This window comes from Triplophysa rosa, linkage group LG2 (assembly GCF_024868665.1).
Source record: "Triplophysa rosa linkage group LG2, Trosa_1v2, whole genome shotgun sequence".
In the NCBI taxonomy this organism is placed as follows: domain Eukaryota; kingdom Metazoa; phylum Chordata; class Actinopteri; order Cypriniformes; family Nemacheilidae; genus Triplophysa; species Triplophysa rosa.
In genome coordinates this window covers 7,296,784-7,320,134 of record NC_079891.1, presented here as the reverse complement: position 1 = coordinate 7,320,134, position 23,351 = coordinate 7,296,784, and the positions used below count along the sequence as shown (strand labels likewise).

The 23,351-nt window shown below is 38.2% G+C and overlaps 2 protein-coding genes across 3 annotated transcripts; both read left to right on the top strand.

Moving 5' to 3' along the window:
* The first annotated feature begins 2,563 nt into the window (after positions 1-2,563).
* fkbp6 (FKBP prolyl isomerase 6) lies at positions 2,564-7,229 on the top strand. Of its 2 annotated transcripts, none has more exons than XM_057323407.1 (8): positions 2,564-2,719; positions 3,145-3,262; positions 3,419-3,508; positions 3,937-4,139; positions 4,457-4,576; positions 5,790-5,987; positions 6,385-6,490; positions 6,588-7,229. In XM_057323407.1, the coding sequence occupies exons 1-8, from the start codon at positions 2,645-2,647 to the stop codon at positions 6,698-6,700; spliced, it is 1,023 nt and encodes a 340-aa protein (XP_057179390.1). In that variant the 5' UTR covers positions 2,564-2,644; the 3' UTR covers positions 6,701-7,229. The 2 variants fall into 2 exon arrangements, with proteins under 2 accessions (XP_057179390.1, XP_057179394.1); XM_057323411.1 differs by having other exon boundaries at positions 6,385-6,494.
* An 11,772-nt stretch (positions 7,230-19,001) lies between these two features.
* Positions 19,002-22,419, top strand: fzd9a (frizzled class receptor 9a). The gene has a single exon (XM_057362142.1). It carries the CDS (start codon positions 19,527-19,529, stop codon positions 21,270-21,272), a length of 1,746 nt encoding a protein of 581 aa, XP_057218125.1. The 5' UTR covers positions 19,002-19,526; the 3' UTR covers positions 21,273-22,419.
* The last annotated feature ends 932 nt before the right edge of the window (positions 22,420-23,351 follow it).

Here is a 23,351-nt window from a genome sequence, read left to right as displayed (position 1 = left end):
TAAACCAACATAATGAATATCAGTAAAACACTTTACACTCTCCCCCCCCCCCCCCTCATATTTGACAGTAAAATAATTGTCTTCCAGTGGTATAATTCATAATCCTCAGACTGGTGATATGTCTTCCATCAGTCTGCTGTAGTTTATGGGTTTTCTAAATCACCATGTACCTCTGGATGCCCATGCCCATGTATGTCTTGGGTGGCAAGCATGGCAACCACCACAGCAAAAATAATAATGGCTGAAGCCAGCACAACGATTACAAGTCCTTTATTAGCCCGCAGGTACTCCATCATCCGGTTCTTTTTCGGATTTACAGCTTTTTCCAAATCCTTACACTGAAAATGAAATTAAAACAGAACTGGATGTCAATATTTTAGATGGACTTGTTTAACACTACACTCCTTTGTAGAAAAAACATTTTACAGAATTCCCTGACCTCTAAGGCATGTTTATATTTTACATAAATCAATAACTCAGTGACTGTCATGAGTTAACACAGACTTTGTTTTGGTGAAGCACTCTTGGGGTTACATTCTATTATTTGACTCTAAGGCAGCACAGATGCACACTTACCCCGTTCTGCAGATGTTCAGCTCTTTGATCGAGATCCGAAAGGTTTTCTCTTCGTTCTTCTTCCTTTTTAACGTTTTCCAACATAATGGCTTTCACATCGTCTGCCTCTCTCTGTGCACTTTCAATTTTATCCTAAAACATAACACATGGATACCTTAAAATTCAACTTCATGTTCATAATTAACATGAATGTTTTTAATAAAAATGTGTACACATTTTTGTTTGTTTTATTTATTCGTGCTCTTCTTTATTGGGGAAGTTAAATTAAGCATTATAAATGTAAAATCACTATTGAAGTTTTTTTTAGCGACTGTATTACTTGCGTTTTCATAAAAAGCAAACATTGCACGAATTAAATAGTAAAAAAGTCAATACAGTAATATTTCAGGAATGTTGGATGTACTGCTTAAAATAGTTTTTAAATAAGTTTTGAATAAACTCACCATAATGCCGCTTTGGGGCGTCTATTTATGCTCGATTCAAAAAATGCAGAATTAGTGAATCAAATATCGAATAAATAAAAATATAGGTGAAGCGAGAACCGCGTCGAGAAAACTTTATGGACAGTGCAAGGAGCCTCCTCTCTCGCTGTAACGGTGATTCCTCTTGGTTTAGGGAGGAGGTGGAAATGATTTCCCTTCCACCAATCTCATTCACTGATGAAGGCAGGTCTTTACTAGTTTTCTCAGGAAACGGTGACAATGTGACCATTTCAGGAAAATTTACTCAGCTAATCTAAAGTTTCTTCTAAGAAATCTTATTTTTCTATCCAGCCCAAAGTACCATTTGACCCAGTGGTATTACAGTATAGGGTTTTAAAGGCTGATATGTTGGATTACATTTCGGAGAACTGAACACAACGTTTGAACACAACGTACTGTGTGAAGTGCAAGCATAAATACTGACACATTTCCATAAAGTGTTCTGACTTTTGTGAGTAACCTACACAGTATGACATTTCTCAGGAAAAACAGTGTATATAAAAATATGTCTATATAAACGTTATATCCAATGAACTTTTTATCCGTGGACTGTTGGAAGAGTGTGCTTGTAGGCTACTCTTTCGTTTTTGTTTTTTATTTGACAGATGTTAAAATGATACACTTTCAAGGGCTCGAAACGCTGCACACTGAGGACATCTGCTGGCCAAATGTGTAAATGCAATGGAAAATCTTATTATTTTAAAAAAAATAGTACAACCAAACATTCCACACATAAAACGTTATTGTGGTATTTGTGAACATGCTATGGTGTCTTTCTGTTTTTAATTAGGCCTATTTAATTAGCAGGCTTGAAGGTTCCAGAAGGATTACAGTCCCCGTGATCCGGAAGTTGCTATCGTTTTTACTTCCACATGTTGACGCATTTACGAGTGAAATGGAATTTTGAATGAGAAAAATAGTGGTTGTGGATGTATAAAAACAGCCGTTGCATTTTAAAATGGAACTGGCAGTGGCAGCAGACTGACAGTTGAAGCGGAGTTCACGGATTCCCCGCCCAAGCCATCCAACATACGTCATCTAATATGGATAGTCTTTACAGGAAGGAAGTGCATTTTCAGATTTTAACTAAAGATTATGAGGGCACACGATTTTTAAAAAGAGAATGACCCACATTGATAAACTTACAATAAACGCTGCAATATTTCATGAAAAAATAGGCATTGTAGTTTTTAATTTCCCTGGGACTTTAAATGCATATTCTCCAATGAGCGTCAACCACATTTGGTTATTCTCAACATTGATACAACATTAAATCAAACATCTTTGTTACAGTATCTGGGACAGAACTTGAGATCCAAAAAACTTTCTAACCATACTTTTCTTTGAAAAGAATTTCCCCATATAGTTAACAATAAAATCCGATATTAAATACACATTTATATTTAGTGAAATATCTGACCTCCAACTAAAATCCTAACAAGACGTAATATTTACATTTCCAATTACGGCCGCTAGTTGGCGAACGCTTCGCGCGCACTTTGGTTGGCAGTGTCAAATCTTTGGCGTCCGAAACCACTGCACTTTCGTCGTTTAACAGGTTTCTGATGTCCTAAAATACCCGCACAATGTCAACAAACGGTAACACTGCGAGAATAATACAGTTTATGGCTCCAGAGGAACGCCATCAGTTTGGAATTGAGGTAAATGTGCACAGCAGAACATACAAACATCATCTGACAACAACCAGCGCCAGAAAACTCACGTAACGTCTTGTTACACGTGCTTAAACCTTATTTTTCTACAACGCAACTGCTCTTAAGCTGCGCAGACTGAACTGCATAAAATGCGAATGAAACAAGTTTTAACCTCAGCAATGATGTGACGTTGTCGTCCTATATAGTAGCCTATATTTACAATACCTATAAAATATACAGTATGAATGCAGTAGCGGATTAGTTTGGTCAAATTATATTATTATATTGTGTAGCATTACAACAAAACCATCATTTAGAATTAAATGAAGTGAGAATTGCTTAAATGATCAGCAATGTGAAAACTGTGTAAAGAAAGAGCTTCACAGATTGTATTTTTTAATTGCTCAAGATCCAATAATGTGTCGTTTTAGACTCCTTACCAGCGTCTGGCTTTGCAAATGCAAGACATGTTAGGAGATAGAGGAATTCTCAAAGAGGTGATTCATCCAGGAGAAGGCGGACCCATACCTTTTCATGCTTCAGTATCAAGTAAATGACCAGTTTAAATGTGGTTTTAATGGAGCAGTCAGTCAAAGGACTTTAACTTTCTGCCTATGATAGTCATATAGTCTAGTTTAAATTATTCTTCACAGGTTTTTTTTGTTATGTCAAAATTTAATATTTAACATTCTGTTTTATCCACAGTTCACTTTTCTGGTTTCCTTGAGTACTCTGACATGCCATTTGAGTCAACCCTCAATCTTAAATATCCGCGAATGATGAAGCTTGGTAGAGGTAAAGTGGAAATTAAAGCAACACTATGAAACATTTGCTCACGGGTTCCACCATGTGGTTGATAAGCCCAATTGTCTGTTACTAGTGTTGCTTCTCCGTGGGCAGCGCGATACACGTGAATTTGTTGACTAAGCTGATAGAGCAGAAAGGATGGAACGAATGCAGAAACATCATTTGGAAACTTTTCCGTAGGCAGGGGATGGGCGGGGCTGTGTGAACTGACCCGAACACAGAACTTACAGAGTGTGGTTGTAGCCGCTCTGTGGCTGCTCAGGTAGCAGCGGGAGTAGAATAAGTCCGGTTAAGAGTTGTTCCACCACTGAAATAATATGGAGACATTGTTTTAAAATCGAAAAACTACAAAGTGTTGCTTTAAATTCTCCTGTGTATTATGTGCATTATGCCACTCAAATGAACTCTTTCCTCAGATGTTACTTTGTATGGACTAGAGCTCGGCCTTCTTACCATGAAGAAAGGCGAGTTCTCCCGTTTTCTCTTTAAGCCCAAATATGCCTATGGGGACCTCGGCTGCCCCCCGCATATACCTCCATTAGCCACAGTCCTGTATGAGGTGCAAGTGCTCGATTTCTTGGACTCAGCACAAGTGGATGAATTTATGGATCTGTCTGTGGTAAGATGTACAGAATTTAGCCTCTTTATTTTGTCAAATGCTTTAAATTAGTTTTACTGATATCAATTTTATGTAGTCTCTGTAACAGAAATGTATGTAAAATGTGAACATTTTAGTAGATCCCTGGACCATCAGATTCATTCATCTTGGGATATGGATCAACTTTAAAGAATCCAAAAGTCCAGAGTCATTTTTACAACAGTTGGCACACATTTATGAAGATTATCTCAAAACATTTTAGGTTTTTGTCTGAAAATAAATATAGAAACATAGTATGTGTTTTAAGTTTGATTGTGTTGTAATTAATCCTTCCTCAGGAGGAGCAGAATGATGTCCAGCTGGCAAAACTGCTGGCTGTGGTGGACACCCAGCGTAACTTTGGCAACCTCTGCTTCAATAAAAAGCGCTATGAAGATGCAAAAGAGAGATACCAGCAGGTTTTGTTTTCTCTGATCTTTGACTGTCTTATTTCTTTATTTTACCAATTTTAAGATCAAACATGTCAGTAGTAGATAACACACAAAAATGTAAATTCTGTCATAACTTAGTCCCTCGTGTCATTCAACAAACTTTTTATTAAAAAGAATAGCTTGTAAATAGTCTTTTTTTGCACTGAATGGAAGACAAAAAGATTGATATGAAGGCAAGTATAATTTACAGAAAATGTTATTTTTAGTGCAAACTTGCCCTTTCAATTTATCGTAAATTTGAAAAGGATTTTTTTGTGTCTTTGCGATATTTAATTGAAATCTGAAAATGTAGACCGCTGCTTTTGGCAATTCTTTTGCTGATTCTTCTCTGATGATGTCAGTTTGACACCATTGGCATAATCTCCATTAAAGGCCCAGGCATACTTGACTTTCCGCGCACAAACGCGTCCGCACAGCTTCCTGCCCATACGCGGACGTCCGAGTTCAACACATGCGCAATACAAATGAGTATGTGTACTCTACCAGACCGTCAGAGGGCAGCGCTGAGTCACGTCATTCACAGACCCACTGCAAATTAATGATTGAGGAAGTGTTTTTGCCATTGCGAACAATCCGAGCAAACAAGAAGACAACAAGAACAACAACCAAACAGTATGGAGAAGCATATGCTTCTTAGCTTATTAATCTTGGTTTCAGCGTGTTGGTTTTGTATCATTCTTCTTTGACAACGGCACACTGCACACTTTCTGTGTGTGTATTGACCCCTAGTGGACTAGTGCACTTTTTCGCGCATCCGCGCGGTCTCAAAAAGTGGGGTGCACGCGGATGGGGTGTGCAACCGACCGCGGACAAAATTGCGTCATGCGGACGGACGGACCATACTTAGGCCGTAACCCATTCCCTCAGACCGTAGCGAGTTTCATTTATAAATGAAACTGGTACTGTTTGCAGTGGCACACTCTTTGTTCTCATTCGATATTACGTTTAAATCGGAAATATGTCACAATGCAACGAAAGTTCCGCATGAAGCTACTGGTTCATGTGGACTTTAAAGCTGGTATACTGAACGTGTAAACATAATAGAAAGATATGATAAAGTAATTTTAATTGGAGCAAAACAGGGACATTCTGAATTTTGTATACCTTGAATGTGCCAAATGTGTAAATGTAACTGATCTAAGATGTTTTTCTAGTAACATTTTGTTGGTTCATGGAACAGGCTGTGACAGTTTTGCAGAACCGTGAACCACTAAACGATGAAGGAAAAAAGCGTCTTGAGGAAGTCAAGTTACCTTTCCTACTCAACCTCTCACTCACATACCTCAAACTGGAGAAGCCCCATAAAGCACTTTGTTTTGGACAGAAAGCCCTGGCTATTAACCCCCAGAACACCAAAGCACTGTTCCGCTGTGGCCAGGTTAAGCCTCTTGCCATTTTTATGTTTTTAAATATATTTTCTTAAAGAGAAAGTTCACCCCAAAATGAAAATTCTGTCCTCAGATCTCATCCCCCCCTTGACTCCCATAGTATTTATTTTCCCTACTATGACAGTAAATGGGGGATGAGATCTGTTTGGTTACTGACATTCTTCCAAATATCTTCCTTTGTGTTCAGTAGAACAAAGAAATTTATACAGGTTTGGAACAACCTGAGGGGTGAATAAATGATGACAGAATTTTCATTTTTGGGGGAACTATGGCTTTAAATATCAGAACATATTCCTTGAGTAAAAGTATGTCGCTCTATGAAGACCAATCCGTCTCAAATCTTATCATTAAAAGGCTCATCAGTTGTAACTTCATTTTGTTTACCAGGCCTGTTTTGAGATGAAGGACTATGAGAAGGCTCAAGATTACCTCATACTTGCCCAGTCGAAAAAGCCATTTGACCCTGACATCAATACCTTGCTGAAGAAACTGGGTCTGTAAGTTTGCCTTGCCTAAATGTCTCGCTGAATTGTTTACGTATGTGCATGTTCAACAGAAGTAAGCCAAACAAATCTACTGATACTTTGCAGCTGCTACAAGGACTATTTGGATGGAGAGAGAGAGATGTGTTCCAAGATGTTCTCAGGTTTTAAGCCAAAAGAAAAGTGAAGGTGTGTGCAATTTTCCAAACTTTCCAGATTGACCACAAGAGGGCAGTATAAGCCCAACAAAGTCATTTAGGTTTAAAGGACCAATATTGTTGCAAAATATGTAATTGATTCCAGTTTGTTTTGTCTTAGTTTATTTTAAGGTACTGTATCAGCTCTCAGTACACAAAATTGTTCTGCATGTTACTTTGTTTAATATCACAAATTATATATGAATTGATTTTTTATGAATAATATTTTATTTGGAACACATTTGTTCAGTTGTTTAATGCTCTCCTTTGATCATCATATTCAGGTATACCTGATATGACATATATGTGGATGGCTATCCCAATTTGTTTAATATTTTAAGTATTTCCTAAGAATGTTTAGTTAATATTTCGTATTTTGTGCTGTCCTCATTGTTAAAAGTTATCACTACTTCCTCTCTGTCAGCACTGACCAGTCATTTTTGTATGTTGAAGTAAAAGAGTTAAGTACAGGAATCGTGTAAACAAGGTGTTTTCCTGATCCAGTGTTTGGAATTGTCCTTAGATTTGTACAGAAATAAACACCTCTGCATAAGATTGAAAATATACATAAATGTTGTTTTGCTTTTTATTACGCAAGTAAAAATGGGTGCTGTAGGTGATTATTGTTGATATGAAATATCTTAAGGTTGCCTTTTGATGTTGAAGTTGCTTACCATGAATGCCCAGTCTTAATTGGGTAAGGGTTTTTAGATTGCAAAAATAAAAACACTTCGTAAAGGGTACATGCAAGATGTTTTTAATTTTGATTACTTAAAATATAAAAAAGCCTGGAGAATTATGCTTTGCTCAACCACACAAAGGCTACAACCGGACTATGACTCTGTATACTAGTTGACAGTCCAGATTCTTTCTCACGTTGCTAACAAGAACATAATATTAAGTATCATATGTTGAGTGTGATATTAAGATTGTGTGGGAGAGAATGCGTGTTCTGTTTAGAGCAGGGGTTTTCAAACTTTATGATGCCAAGTACCCCCAAATATGATTAACCTTTTGTGAGGGACCCCTTTTTCTAAAATATTTATCAATCTATATATTTTTCTGTCTAAAGAAACGTTTAAAATTTGTTAGATAAATAGTTAATAGGATATTATAAAGACAACAACTTGTTTCTAAACCTAAATAGTTGGCAACAATTTCACGTCGAGTCCGAAAAAGAAACTATAGTGAGAAAAACTCACTAGAAAGATTCAAATATAAACAATTCTGGAAACTATCCATAGCAAAAAAAGCAGATAAACACTGTGGACTTTGATTCGTTTTTTTGCTTAATCTTTTTTCCTAGAAAATTTCTGGGGGACCCCTTGCAACCTTCTGGGGGCCCCGGAACCCAGTTTGAAAACCCCTGATCTAGACGGTTACTGTAATTTTGCCAAGTAGGATGTGTGTCTGGATCAAAATACGTATTAGGCCTGGAACAACATTACTATAAATCACTAGGATTTAAGGGTTAAGGTTAGATCTGGGGTTAGGGGTTTGAAAAAACATTTGTATCAACCTACAATTTCCCACTTATTTAGATGGGGAAAGGGTTGGGATTAAGGGTATGTTTGTTTGACAGGAAACAGAACATGTCCTACTTGACAAAATCATGGCCACCCATATGCAGAAACATCGAAGCGCATTGGTTTGCGTACAGACTTCTGCGTGCAAGCTCACAACAGATTCAGATCTCCAAAGTGAGCTGATAGCTGTAGACACAAAGACCCCAGTTGTCTGTCCCTGTCCATGCATGTTTTAGACCTGGAGAGACTTTATGTGTGATTGTATGTACAGATATGTTTATACGAGAATCTGAATGGTGTAGCTGCTGTGATAAGATGATATCACAGTAAGGATTCCATTGACTTCATAGATGCACTTTCTAGGCAGGTAAGTATAAGAATGAACCAATAAATTCATCTAGTTTTCTAGTATTGTTATATGTAAATTAGCATTCTAGGAATAGTGTTGTCACGATACTGGAATTTCTAACTTCGATTCAATACCTAAAAAAATATCGATATTCGATACCATTTTCGATACCACGGGGAATAAACTGCCATAGCAATAAGGCCCTAATAAGCAATAGCAATATAGGCCTTTTTAAATTTTATTTGACGTTAAATTGAACAAGACTAGACAATGAGGTATATATTTTTACATTATTTATTAATTGTTAATCTAATGTTAATTTTACGATACATTTACTATTTAAAATCAAAGTTGTATTTGTCAGTATTAATGGACCAGACCCTGTTGAAAAAACCAGCCTATGCTGGTTTGGTATGTTTTGATGCTGGTTTGCTGATTTGTGCTGGTTTAAACTGTTCATGTGCTGGTTTAAGATGGTTCTTAGCTGGTTTAAGATCAAACCAGCATCGATCAAAACATACCTTACCCAGCATATACTGGATTTTTCAACAGGGGAGCTTACATAAATAGTTGTATTTTTTACCTAACATTTAAAAGAGATTAATAAATACTTCAACAAATGTATTGCTCATTCATTGTTCGTTAATGTTAGTTAATAGCCTACATTTTTATTTGGCTAAATTGGCTTTTATTCACATAGGCCCATACTGTAATCATTGATCAGCGCACATATAGACAGAAACGCAAACTTAAACGCAGGAAGTGTTGCAGAGACTCCGCACTGGACATCTTTCTAACATTAACAACTTTTAACCGGAGCGAATGAGACGAGTGGATGAATAATTGAACAGCGCACACACATAGAGCGCTATGGTAAACACGGAAGTGCAAATGCGTATCACACGCGAGAACTGTTGCGGAGACTTTACTCGCACCAGCATCATTTCAAACATCAAATTAACCGGAGCGAATGAGACGAGTGGATGAAATCATTGATGAGCGCACATAAAGACAGAAACGCGTGCATTAAACATGAGAACTCTTGCGGACTCTGTACTAACATAAACAACATATAACCAGGGCGAATGAAACGAGTGGATAAAATTATTGATCAGCGCACATACATGGATCGCTATGGTAAACACGGGAAGCGTAACGAGCGTGCACCACGCTAGATGTGTTACTGAGACTGGCCATCTTTTCTAACATAAACACGATTTAACTGCCTCAAACGAGTCAAGTTTGTGAGAGGAGGCGGGGCTCTGTTGTTATGCGTTCACGTGCAGTGTGTGTTAACTCTCTGTCGGAAAAGAGAAAGAGTGCGGGAACGCGCAGCTGATATCGATACGTGGGACATGGGTATTGGAACCGTTTCAGATTTTTCAGTATCGATACTTATCGAAGTATCGATATTTTTGACAACACTATCTAGGAATACTAGGCTTGTAGTTGTGTTTTGTGTTTTAATTTTAGTTGTGTATAGCCTTATGAATGCTTTTTTAACACAGTTTTACATACCTTATACTTACAAGTTAAAGCTTATAGTAACATGTCAGCCTTGGGGTATAAAATAAAATTGAATAGACCAAGCGTGGAAGTAAACCTGATATTTTCTGAAGAACGTGATAATAAGAATTAGCTCAAATCTACTTAAGATACAGTTAAAGGTACAAACCCGATTCCAAAAAAAGTTGGGATACTGTACAAATTGTGAATAAAAAAGGAATGCAATCATTTACGAATCTCATAAACTTATATTTTATTCACAATTGAATATAGATAACATATTAAATGTTGAAAGTGAGACATTTTGAAATGTCATGCCAAATATTGGCTCATTTTGGATTTCATGAGAGCTACACATTCCAAAAAAGTTGGGACAGGTAGCAATAAGAGGCCGGAAAAGTTAAATGTACATATAAGGAACAGCTGGAGGACCAATTTGCAACTTATTAGGTCAATTGGCAACATGATTGGGTATAAAAAGAGCCTCTCAGAGTGGCAGTGTCTCTCAGAAGTCAAGATGGGCAGAGGATCACCAATTCCCCCAATGCTGTGGTGAAAAATAGTGGAGCAATATCAGAAAGGAGTTTCTCAGAGAAAAATTGCAAAGAGTTTGAAGTTATCATCATCTACAGTGCATAATATCATCCAAAGATTCAGAGAATCTGGAGCAATCTCTGTGCGTAAGGGTCAAGGCCGGAAAACCATACTGGATGCCCGTGATCTTCGGGCCCTTAGACGGCACTGCATCACATACAGGAATGCTACTGTAATGGAAATCACAACATGGGCTCAGGAATACTTCCAGAAAACATTGTCGGTGAACACAATCCACCGTGCCATTCGCCGTTGCCGGCTAAAACTCTATAGGTCAAAAAAGAAGCCATATCTAAACATGATCCAGAAGCGCAGGCGTTTTCTCTGGGCCAAGGCTCATGTAAAATGGACTGTGGCAAAGTGGAAAACTGTTCTGTGGTCAGACGAATCAAAATTTGAAGTTCTTTTTGGAAAACTGGGACGCCATGTCATCCGGACTAAAGAGGACAAGGACAACCCAAGTTGTTATCAGCGCTCAGTTCAGAAGCCTGCATCTCTGATGGTATGGGGTTGCATGAGTGCGTGTGGCATGGGCAGCTTACACATCTGCACCATCAATGCTGAAAGGTATATCCAAGTTCTAGAACAACATATGCTCCCATCCAGACGTCGTCTCTTTCAGGGAAGACCTTGCATTTTCCAACATGACAATGCCAGACCACATACTGCATCAATTACAACATCATGGCTGCGTAGAAGAAGGATCCGGGTACTGAAATGGCCAGCCTGCAGTCCAGATCTTTCACCCATAGAAAACATTTGGCGCATCATAAAGAGGAAGATGCGACAAAGAAGACCTAAGACAGTCGAGCAACTAGAAGCCTGTATTAGACAAGAATGGGACAACAATCCTATTCCTAAACTTGAGCAACTTGTCTCCTCAGTCCCCAGACATTTGCAGACTGTTATAAAAAGAAGAGGGGATGCCACACAGTGGTAAACATGGCCTTGTCCCAACTTTTTTGAGATGTGTTGATGCCATGAAATTTAAAATCAACTTATTTTTCCCTTAAAATGATACATTCTCTCAGTTTAAACATTTGATATGTCATCTATGTTGTATTCTGAATAAAATATTGAAATTTGAAACTTCCACATTATTGCATTCTGTTTTTATTCACAATTTGTACAGTGTCCCAACTTTTTTGGAATCGGGTTTGTATGTTTCAGGTATGTTTCAAGCAAAAATGAGTACCTAAATTGAAACGGTAATATGCTAAAAGTGCAAGAATAATATACTTAAAAGTAAACGCGAAATTTTAGCTTTCCAAACCATAGCCCATGTTTCATCCTAGCAAGTGTGGATCAAACATCAGGGTTTTTTTTAGAATTTAATACCCCTTGTCTTAACTGATAGAATGGGTCGCTGTTTGTGGGAAGTGGTCTTCTCACATCCCTTTTTGATATGAAACTGCCAAAGCATGGAATATATACAAATAGGGTTGTTTTTGTTAATCTTGTGATGTAAAAGCTTTCTTTTTGTACATACCTCAGCCAGCTGTTTGTTGTTTTGGTGAGGCTGAAATGTTTCGGGCTATCAGCTGATGTTGGACACATTACCTTTGCTTAGTATAAAACTGTACTGAAGGAGTGCTTGGGCACTGTTTGTCCTGGCTCAGGGTTGAGGATGTGGTGCGATGCTCCACTGTTGCTTCAGACACGTTGGCGCCCATGGATATGGTGGTGAAAGGCCTGGGGTTTTTTTTGCGACAGGTATGAATGGTCAAATGAAAGAGTGCCTATAGTTCTTTAGTTTTAATTGAATTACATCCATAACCAACAGATTTGACTTCTGGATTTTAAGAAAGCTTCAAAAGATTCGACAGTCTCTGAGAGATGAACAAAAAAATGCACATATCAAAGCCATTATTTTCTTTTTTGCTTTCAGTAATTTTCTACAATAGACCTTGTATCAAATTTGACTGGGCAGAAAAACATTCTGGCAAAGAAACTGCATCCATCCTGCATAGATTTTACAGGCCAATGGAGACCATTATCAGTTGCCTCTGTGGACACATTGTACTGCACACAATGAGGCTATGCCTCAGGACTATTTCCTTCATTTTGTGCTTTCTGTTCCGCAATGACGCCATTATTGGTCCTTAGTGTTCACGACAGTCATGGTTAGAAATGGCTTTTGGCTTTGTTTAGATGCTGTTGTAGACAACATGCCTTTCACATGCTGCAGGCTTCTAATGAATATGTGCCTCTGTATACAGCTGTGTACAGCCTCTCAAGATTAGAAAATTGAGAAAATTATGAATTAAATAATGTCTTTAAGACCTTTTTTAGACCTTACTCTTAATAATTGTCCATAAGATGCAAGACCCTTATACAGTGCAAAGATATTTTAGTGATTCTTTGCAAAGAACCAAAGTTAACTTGATTCTTTGTTATAGGTTTTTGAAATCAGCATTTTGATGTTTCAGCTGTCATCTATTAAAGTATTACACAGCCCCTGATAAAAATTAAAAGACCATTCCAAAATTACTTTGAATATTTTCTGAATTTATAGGTATAAGTAAAACTAGTGATATTTCTTCCAAAATCAAAATGAAAATACAGTTTTCTAAATAGCATTTAATTGCAGAAAATTAAAACAGGACAAGCTGTTCAAAATAGCAAAAAATAAATAAATGCAATACTTGAATTCTGTGAAGTTTATAATTACGTTTAAACAACACAACACATATGTTTTTACATGTATTTTAGGATCAGTTAAAAAATAAATATATGACATAATAAGCCAGATTTTTTTTCACAGCTTTCATAGAAAATCAACAGACACACTGGACTCTAATCGCCGCAATAAATGCAGAAATGCTGAGTGGTCTTTTCAGTTTTTCCACGGCTGTATGAATGTAAAGAGTATGAGTGACACTGGTATCTGTGTTGTTTACGTGTCTTCCTATTTACCTCAGAAGTGAGGTAAATACGCTGTGAGGAACTGTATCGTGACACAGTGGAGACTTCATGTGCAAGATGCTGTTTTCAGATAGTGGAGCGGTATCGCTGCCATCTCAGGCTTGTTCAGGCAGGAAACACAGTCTTGGGATTTTAGTCTTTAAGAAATTTGTCCCCTGTGTATCGTGTTCACTTCGGACCAAATAAAATAAAAAACACATAATTATTACTCTGTTTAATGTTGCCCTCTTAATTTACATCTCATCCTCCTTATTTACGCGTATGTAATAAAAATAGTAGATAAGGCTGCATCACTATTACTATTGCCCATACCTATGGTTAGGATAATAAAAAAACACATTTTGTGTGCTATTACTTTTCTGAATGATCAGACATGTTTTGAATGTTTTTGCCTGGTGAAAAATGGTGAAAAAATAAACAAGACTGGACTGAAACCTTAACAACTGCATAGCAGTGCCCTGGCAGCCATTTTAGCACGTTAGCAACAGTTTAGCACTGCAACACTTAGCACTGATTCTTTTCCATGAAATATAAAAGTCTATGTTTTTTTCTGCCTTCCTTACGCAAATAATTGCTGTCTCATTTTCAATCTGAGCTGGTGAACGTAAACTGTCAGTGTGCGTTTCATTTAACATCTTAATTCTTTATAAAGCTACACTGCAGGTTTGAGGAACAAGGCTTGATATTGTGTACTTCTGCCAGCCTTTGCCAAAAATACCATATATGTTTTTCTTATTCTTTTTTTTCACTCCCCTGCACGCCGGAGAAGAATCAGCTCTATGTGAATGTGAGCCTCGTGTTTATGTAAGCTTCACTGTAACTGGAACAGAGCACTAGCAGATGAGAGAGGAGTTTAGTGAGCTTGAGAGGGGAGGTGAGATGAAGAAAACCTAGTGCCGTAATGATGGAATGGGAGGAAAGCAGGAGAATGAAATGAAGAATGTGTTTGACTGACAGGTGATTAAGAACTTGGAGTGGGATGCCTTCCTTGAGATCCAAGCACAACATTCAGAGATGTGGGAACAGTGCCGAGGTCTGGAAAAAAGACCTTTCTGATTGCCGCACTTGCAGGTGGGAAACAGCATCTCACCGTATATAATAACATTGGGGGGATGCAAGGCAGAGAAATGCAAGTGTGCTCCCTGTGTTTGGCTTGTCATTCAGTTTAGTTAATCCAGACATTTTTGTTAGCTGTGAACAAGTTTTGATATACTGTACGGGGGAAACCAGGTGTCTCAAGGGGAAGTTATTATAAAGACTATGTCTTCGTTTCGAGCAGGTAGTTATACAATTGAATGCAAAACTACTAACATTCTAAAAGCAAATGACTTGAGTTTTTAATTTGAAAAGTATATAATTTGCTATTATAGAAAAGCCCGTAACTGGACATGAAGTTGGTCTTTTTTTGGTACCACTGGATTCACTACTCTTTGTGGTTTTGAAATAATATAAGGGGTGATGAATATGATGTTATATTCCTTTTTTAAAGGATATCCATAAGCCAAGTGACTTATGTTTAGAATATTACAGATGTTCAGACTTCTAAAACATCTTAATTAAAAAAGAAAATAAGGTTTACAAAACCAAAAAGCAATAGTTCACCCAAAAATGAAAATTCTGTCATCATTTACTCACCCTCTTGTCTTTTTAAACCTGTATGACTTTCTTTCTTCCGCAGAACACAAAAGAAGATATTTTGAAGAATGTTGGTAACCGAACAGCACTGGGCCAGTTAATGGGGGCCAGTTAACAAAATATCTTCTTTTGTGTTCTGCGGAAGAAAGTCATACGCGTTTGAAATGACAAGAGGGTGAGTAAATGATGACAGAATTTTCACTTTAAGTAATTCCACATTGCAGGAAAATATAAAATATCTCTCTCCTTGCAGATGTCATCCGTCATTCTCAAACCAGACCTGTAAACACAAAGTACTGGCACATATCAGGCAGTTTGTCATTATCTGTCTTCAAATACCCCTCCGGTCTCCTGTGAACTTAAGCCAGTGAGGTGATACCTGATTCCTGTTGCCATCCACACCATATTAATAGGACTTGTTAGGTGTCCCTGACTTGCTGGAAACATAGTCGGGGGGAGGCTGGCATGAGGTGGGGGTGTTAGGCCTGTCCAATTTATTTTAATCTACTGGTAAAAGATACCCACTGCAAATCCAACCATACTTGCCATTTAGTCAATGCCTCTGCTGTTAGATGCTGTACAACCTGGATAGATACTGCTGCCATGATGGCTTTCCATTATAATGAAGTGAAGTGAAAGTGACCTATTAGTCAGATATGGTGACCCATACCCGAAATGTGACCTCTGCATTTAACCCATCCAGAGAGTAGTGAACACACGCCACAGCAAGTGGTGAACACACGTACCCCCGGAGCAGTGGGCAGCTATCACTGCAGCGCCCGGGGAGCAAGTAGGGGTTGGTGCGTTGCTCAAGGGCACCTCAGTCGTTACCCGCCAGCTCTGGGAATCAAACTCAGATATTTCTGGTCACGAGTCCGACTCTCTAACCATTACGCCATGCCCTACGTGAGACCTCCCACCTGTGAAAGTAAAAAATGTGTCTTTCTAAAATAAAATGTTCACAAATTGAGATTAGCATAGTAATCATTACCAGATTTTCAGAATAAAATGAAAACATGGAAGAAAGAAGATGGAACTGTATTCAAAAATGATAAAAAAAAATTCAGAATGACATTGTGTGATACACTTAAATACATGCAGCCATTATTTAAGAATGATAAATATTTATGATGTATAGATTTGTTTCAAAAGTTCGTTTGCCAAAAAGTTTAAATAAATGCCACTTTATTTATTTATTTATTTTTTGTATAATATGATGTAGTTATATAATGCAGTGACACCGATACATGGTTTAATTCTTTAAATACTTTTAGGCTGAAAGTGTGGAGCAAACAAAGCTGACATGTCCTTGTACTAATATACTGTATTATTCTAAAATATTCAAGCATTTCTATCCAGTTGAAAAACGCATTTGGCATTAAGCAAAATTGATATAGAAAATTCTTGGAGATTTTGGAATGTTTTTCATAACCTTGTATGTTCTATTATTTTTAATCACTTAAAGGAACGTGCTGCTATATTTCTGTTGTATTTTTAAAATCCTTGTTTGTATTCATCTGAAAAAAAGTTGGGTGCCATAGCATAAATTAAAAAGTCATTTTTGATTTATGTTTGTTGAGTGTGTTTGTGAATGTTCTATTTACATTTTTTTTTTACTTTTGTAAATATAATTTTTAGTGCCAGTATTACAAATTTCACTTGAAAACTTCAACCATTATTTTCCCTGAAGGATTCGTTTTCTTTGGCATCGTGTGTTGTGCTCATAGCTTGGACGGGGCTTTAGTGCCTCTGGGTGCCAGAAAAGCTGCATGTGCTTAAGTAAGAGGCGTGTGAAGACATAAGGCCTTTTTTGCCTCAGGCTAATGGTTAGATTTGGAATATTCATGATCATACTGGACTCATACACAAACCGAATGAGATCACGGCAGAGCAGATTATTCGGCCAGATTTATTCAGGACAGTTGGGTTTAAATAAACCTTTGAAGATCACATAAAGCATAAATTTATAGTGTGTCCAGTTTTTTTGTAGTGTATAGCCTATATTTAGTGTTAACCTTGTCAAATTACAAAGACATATAGCACTCCATACATACAGATTTGCATTCTGTACATACATTAGAGTTATTGATTGTTTTGACTTTTTAACTTTTCACAAGTCTTTTGGAGACTTCTTAAAGGGACATTATGGAAATATTGCTAACCGAACAACTGCAGTACCCATTCACTTCTATTGTACAGACACAAAAACATTGTTAGGTTACCAACATTCCTCAAAATATATTTTTTGAGTCCTGCAGAAGAAAGAAAGTCAAACAGGTTTGAGGTTGGGTGAACTATCCTTTTAAATTCAGCCCATTTGTTTCATCCTTCCCTTGCTGTGGCATCCATTCATCATTTGTTCTAATTCGACTTGTAGAGATGCTGGTGTAAATCAACTAAGCTGCATGTTCACGGTTCATGGAAAATCTCTCACCAGCTTTAATGCCTACATTTGTAGCTTTGACTGACTGCCCTTGTAGATGTGATCGCTCCGCTTTTATTTTTGCTCCATTCAACAAGCACGAAGAATAGGTTCTTTCATGGCAGACCCGCGGTCGAAGACATGGAAAGCGGGGCTTGAACAGCTCTCAGCCAAAACAAAAACGGCTGCCAAAAGGAATCCCATTTCATTTATACGAGCAGGAAATTGACCCGTCAGAACTACACGATACTCTGTTCTGCTGTGAACATGTCTGCTGTGACTGCATCCTGAGTGCCGAGCTGAGAGCTCAATTGAGGGATAGTAAATGCTCACTCTAGAACTCTAGAAGCCCTCTCTGCTCTGTTTAGCATAAGAATGGCAAAGAGATGGACCATGTATCACAGGTGGTGCTTTTCTGACCTGTGCCTGAGACTGTAGCACATAAGAAAGCATTCGAAAGAAAAGGATTTGCTTGGGAATGGCACTAGCATCACTACACACACAAAAGAAAAGAAAACAGCGACTTGTGTTGGCATCGGGAAATCTGAGATTATTTTAATGTGTGTATCTATGTGTATGTTAGGGGTAAATGTCTTCATAATCTTGCAAAATGCAATTTGGTATCATGACAATATTAATAAAAAATAAAAAGCCTCTTAGCTATTCAAATTACAGCTTGAAGAAAGCACTTCTTTTAATTTATTTTTTATTTTGATAAAAAATTTGCGGTAGATTACAGCTTTATTAGTGTTACTCAAACATATGCATAAAGATACACATAAAATGTAATTGTGTTTTAACATGCTGGTCACAATTTCTTTAGCATTTTAATTTTGTTTATAAAATAACAATCCGAGCTGTTTCCACTAAAATAGCTTATTTACTGTAGCATTGCCCTACAGGATACATTACAAGTGTAAATATTTCATACAGTCTCTCTGTATTTACAGTTTGAGTTTAGAAATACTGTGTATATAATAATTGTATAATTATATAATAATTGGCTTTTGGCATGATATATAGCCTATGTGTTTGTCTATTTCTTGCATAATGATTACAATTTGTTATTATTTTTATTACATTTTTTTTGTGATTATAAAAATGTATTTGTCACACGGAATAAAATGTTTTGATGTCAACTGCACTTTATTGCAACGTTTACTGGTTTATTCTAGCAAATTTGCCATCATTTCAACATATGACGGACGACTGTTCGTTCAAACAAGCAGTCCTGCTCTTGTCTGTGAGAATGTGATCGCTTCTTTTTAACAGTAATGTGGAGGAGGGTGGAGTATTAGGAGGAGTCTGTCAGTCAGTCATTGATCAACGCCCCGTTTTAAAGAACACAGCGAGAAGTGACTGACTGTCCAGCCGAGTGACTACACCAGAGTGTTTCCATACTATGAGCGTCACAACATCGGACGTTTTTAGAGATGGATTATTTCAACTCGTCCTGCTGCTTAATGAACGTTTTTTCTCGCGGATGTGAACGGAAATGGATATTTGAGCGATAATCGTTTGGACGCGACTGTTTTAAAGCTTGAAAAGCATTACCGGTGCATGGGTTGTTTTGCTTTTGACATCCAGTTTTGACTGTTGCCTCCGACGGATCGACTTTCAGATTACCAACCTGTGGACGTTCTCAACCACAATGGATTTGTTTAATATAATCCGAGATATTTTCCCCAGGCCATAAGAATGAAGATTTCTTGTATGAACAACATTTATTGTTCTAAACAACCGAACACGTAGGTAAATAACTACCTACTTTTTCCCATATGTAAATACAACTCTGATGAACAAACACTAGCAACTAATTTCTGCTAAACCAGAAGCCTAAAAAACACCTGCATGGCACTGGATGTATAAGTACTTTTTCTTGACATTGTCACAATGGCCAGTCACAAAAAGACAGTCATTTTACTTTTCCAACTCATAATTGCTGGATCTACATTGGAGATTGGAGTATATGATATTGAACGGGGCCGACCTCGCAAATGTGAACCCATCACCATTCCCATGTGCCAGGGAATCGGCTACAACATGACACGGATGCCCAACTTCCTGAAATATGAAAGTCAAGAGGAGGCAAGTATTAAACTGAACGAGTTCGCGCAGTTGGTGGAATATGGATGTGACGCACACCTGCGATTTTTCCTGTGCTCTCTGTATGTGCCGATGTGCGCCGATCAGGTGTCCGCCACTATCCCAGCATGCCGCCCCATGTGCGAGCAGGCAAGGCAGAGGTGTTCACCTATTATGAAACAATTCAGTTTTGGCTGGCCAGACTCGTTGGATTGCTCAAAGTTGCCAACCAACAACGACCCAAATGCGCTGTGCATCGAAGCACCCGAAAATGACACTCAGCCCGAGACTAAGAAAGGTGAGGGCATGTTGCCGGTACTGCCGCGCTCCACACAGCCTGCAGCGGGGACAGGACGTTCCTCAAGCACCTCGAGGTCCTGTGTTAACCCAGAGAAGTTCCAGTATGTGGAGAAAAGTGAATCCTGCGCACCCCGATGTTCACCTACGGTGGATGTCTACTGGTCAAGGCAGGATAAGGACTTTGCTTTCATTTGGATGGTCGTGTGGTCGACGCTTTGCTTTGTTTCTACTGCTTTCACAGTTTTAACCTTCCTCCTCGACCCTCAACGTTTTCAGTACCCAGAGCGCCCCATTATATTCCTCTCCATGTGTTACAATGTCTACTCGGTGGCCTTCATCATTCGCTCAGTGTCCGGGGCTGAGAATATCGCCTGTGATCGTGAAAACGGAGAGCTTTACATTATTCAAGAGGGTTTGGAGAGCACAGGATGCACTGTAGTCTTTCTCGTCCTCTATTATTTTGGCATGGCCAGCTCTATCTGGTGGGTCATCCTCACGCTTACCTGGTTTCTCGCAGCAGGAAGAAAATGGGGTCATGAGGCTATTGAGGCACACAGCAGCTACTTTCACATGGCCGCATGGGGTATACCTGCAGTGAAGACCATAGTCATCCTCACTATGAGGAAGGTGGCTGGGGATGAGTTGACAGGACTGTGTTACGTGGGTAGCATGGACACCAATGCTCTCACTGGTTTCGTACTGATCCCCCTGTCCTTTTATCTCATTGTTGGGACCTCTTTCATTCTTACCGGGTTCGTAGCGCTGTTCCACATCCGCAAAATCATGAAAACCGGCGGCACCAACACGGAAAAACTAGAGAAGCTCATGGTGAAGATCGGAGTCTTCTCGATCCTCTACACAGTGCCCGCCACAATCGTCATCATATGTTATTTCTATGAAAGGCTGAATATGGAATATTGGAAGTTTCAAACACTGGAAAGCAAGTGCTCTTCTTTTCCTGGTCGCAGGAGTGAGGACTGCTCATTGGACACCTCGGTGCCCACAGTAGCTGTGTTCATGCTGAAAATTTTCATGTCATTAGTGGTGGGTATCACCAGTGGAGTTTGGGTATGGAGCTCAAAGACGCTTCAGACTTGGCAAGGGTTGTGTAATAGGAGGTTGGCCATGCGGGCGGGCCGCAAGCCCTGCTCCAGCGTCAGTTGCAGTGGCTCCCACTGCCATTACAAAGCACCGGCTGTGTCAATTCACATGAACAAAACAGATGTGCACACAGTCAATCCCACACATGTTTGAGACTAACCATTTCCGTGCACAGTCCCATAACATAATAAGACGCCCGGGCTTAAGGATGAACACTTGTCAGTAGTGGCATTTATAAAACTTTCCCTAAAATAGAAACGCACAGCAGATGTCAATAAAGGGAAGCTGAACCAGCATATGAAATATATATTGGCGTGTTTGGCTGCAAAGCAGAACGGTTTATTTATTGTGAGTATTTAAGTATAGCTGGCTGTATAGATTGCTGTATGTGATATACTGTATATAAGGACATGTGCTACAAGAGAGTTTTAAATGATTTGACAGTATTTGTCTCAGAGGAGCAATAAAACATTTATAACAATAACTTTTCTCTGTTTATTTTTATCAGCTCAAATTGTGATAAATAATGATACTCGTTTTTTGAGTGGGTTACATACAAATGGTTTTGAAATGGTTTGTTAGGTCTTTTTCCATCTTGAACTAACAAAAAAAATAAAAATAAAGTTCAAGTTCAAGTAAAGAGGATTACATTTGGCATACAATTCCTGCCTACATTTCAATGAAATGCAATAATGTAAGAATAAATGTGAACTATAGATTTATCATTAGCACCACCAGCATTTATCACTATCAGCATTTACCCACACCAGGCAGAAAATTGGTGAATGCAAAATAAAGCACAGTTTGATTTGTTTTACCTTTGCATTTCGTTTGACACCTTAAGTTATCTATCATTTTACCAAAGTGTGTTACAATAAAAGTGTTTAAATACAAAAATATTTATTCATCAAGATAAATCAGATGTGCACACTTTCATTTGTGACATGAATTGCTGTATTTGGTTTCATTCTGTTCATTATTTTGTTTAGCATGCGCAATGCTCCAGTCAGTAGAGAGTAGAAGTGTTTTAGTTTAACCTTTACAGTCATCATGGCCTTGTCACAATCCACTGTCTGCTCTCGTTTTACACCGGACTACACTCCCCATAATCCTTTGCACCTATCTCACATGATCCCCATCATTTGGACATTATTAGTTAATCCCCGTCATCTGTTTACGATATCTGTGCTATATAAGTTATCTTCTTTGTTTCATTCGTTGTCCGGTATTGTAAATACATGTTTTATGTATGTGGTTATGTGCTTATATGTTTTCACTTGGATTATATTAAAACCATTTTGGATGATCTGCGTTCCTCTTCCGTGCACATCCCCGTTACAGGCCTCATGTTTTTGGTCATTGACAAAGTTATGATGTTTGTATTGTACAAGATTTGGTTTATGCTGGAGCGGTTGGCAATAGTAGATGATGAGTTACAGCTTTGTACAGCAAAGTGTGTGTGTGTGTAGAAACTGTGTTCCTTTAATTCTGAATGTATACTTTTAAGTCGCACTGTGGGGAAAATGTACTTGATTTCAAAATGTACCTCTAAAAACAAACAATCTAAACCACATAATGTCCTTTTCTAAAATCCATCTTCTAAATGAAATATTATTCTATTAATTTTTCAATGTGTTTTTCAATGTGACTCTTTCTTTGCCTGACTGTGCAGATGTAGTCCAATGGTTTGGCAGAGCGCAGGCGCTGGATGTCAAACTGCTGTAACATTTGGCTGTAAAAAAAGGCTTGTTTGTCTTGGAGCCCGTAGCTTAAACTTCACAGTGCATTAACCACATGTAGCAGCCGCTATAAAGTTCAATTAATACATGGCTGTTTTCAGCGTTTAAGTTTACAGTGCAGTAGCGTGCATAAACACTGCAGTCCTGAGACAAAAACAGACCAAGCATCCGCCAGCAAACTAGGAAAGACTGTATGAAATGTTAATGTAGTGGAAGATTAATGTTTACCTCCTTTTAAATTCTACAAACACATTACTCATTTGGCAATGTATGTGCGCGTGAAGCGCACTGCTGTTGTTAAAAAAGAGGTAAACATGATTAAGTGAAGTATGGATGTGTTAAGACTGTAAAACTAAGAGTTGTTTGGAGCTTTCTTTAGGAGTTTTTCTTTTAGTAGGGGTGTTTGTGCACCATTCAGAATTGAATCAAATTACACGTACAGTTTCGTTCCTTTAATTTCAATTGAGGTAGCAAACAGGAGACGGAATTGAAA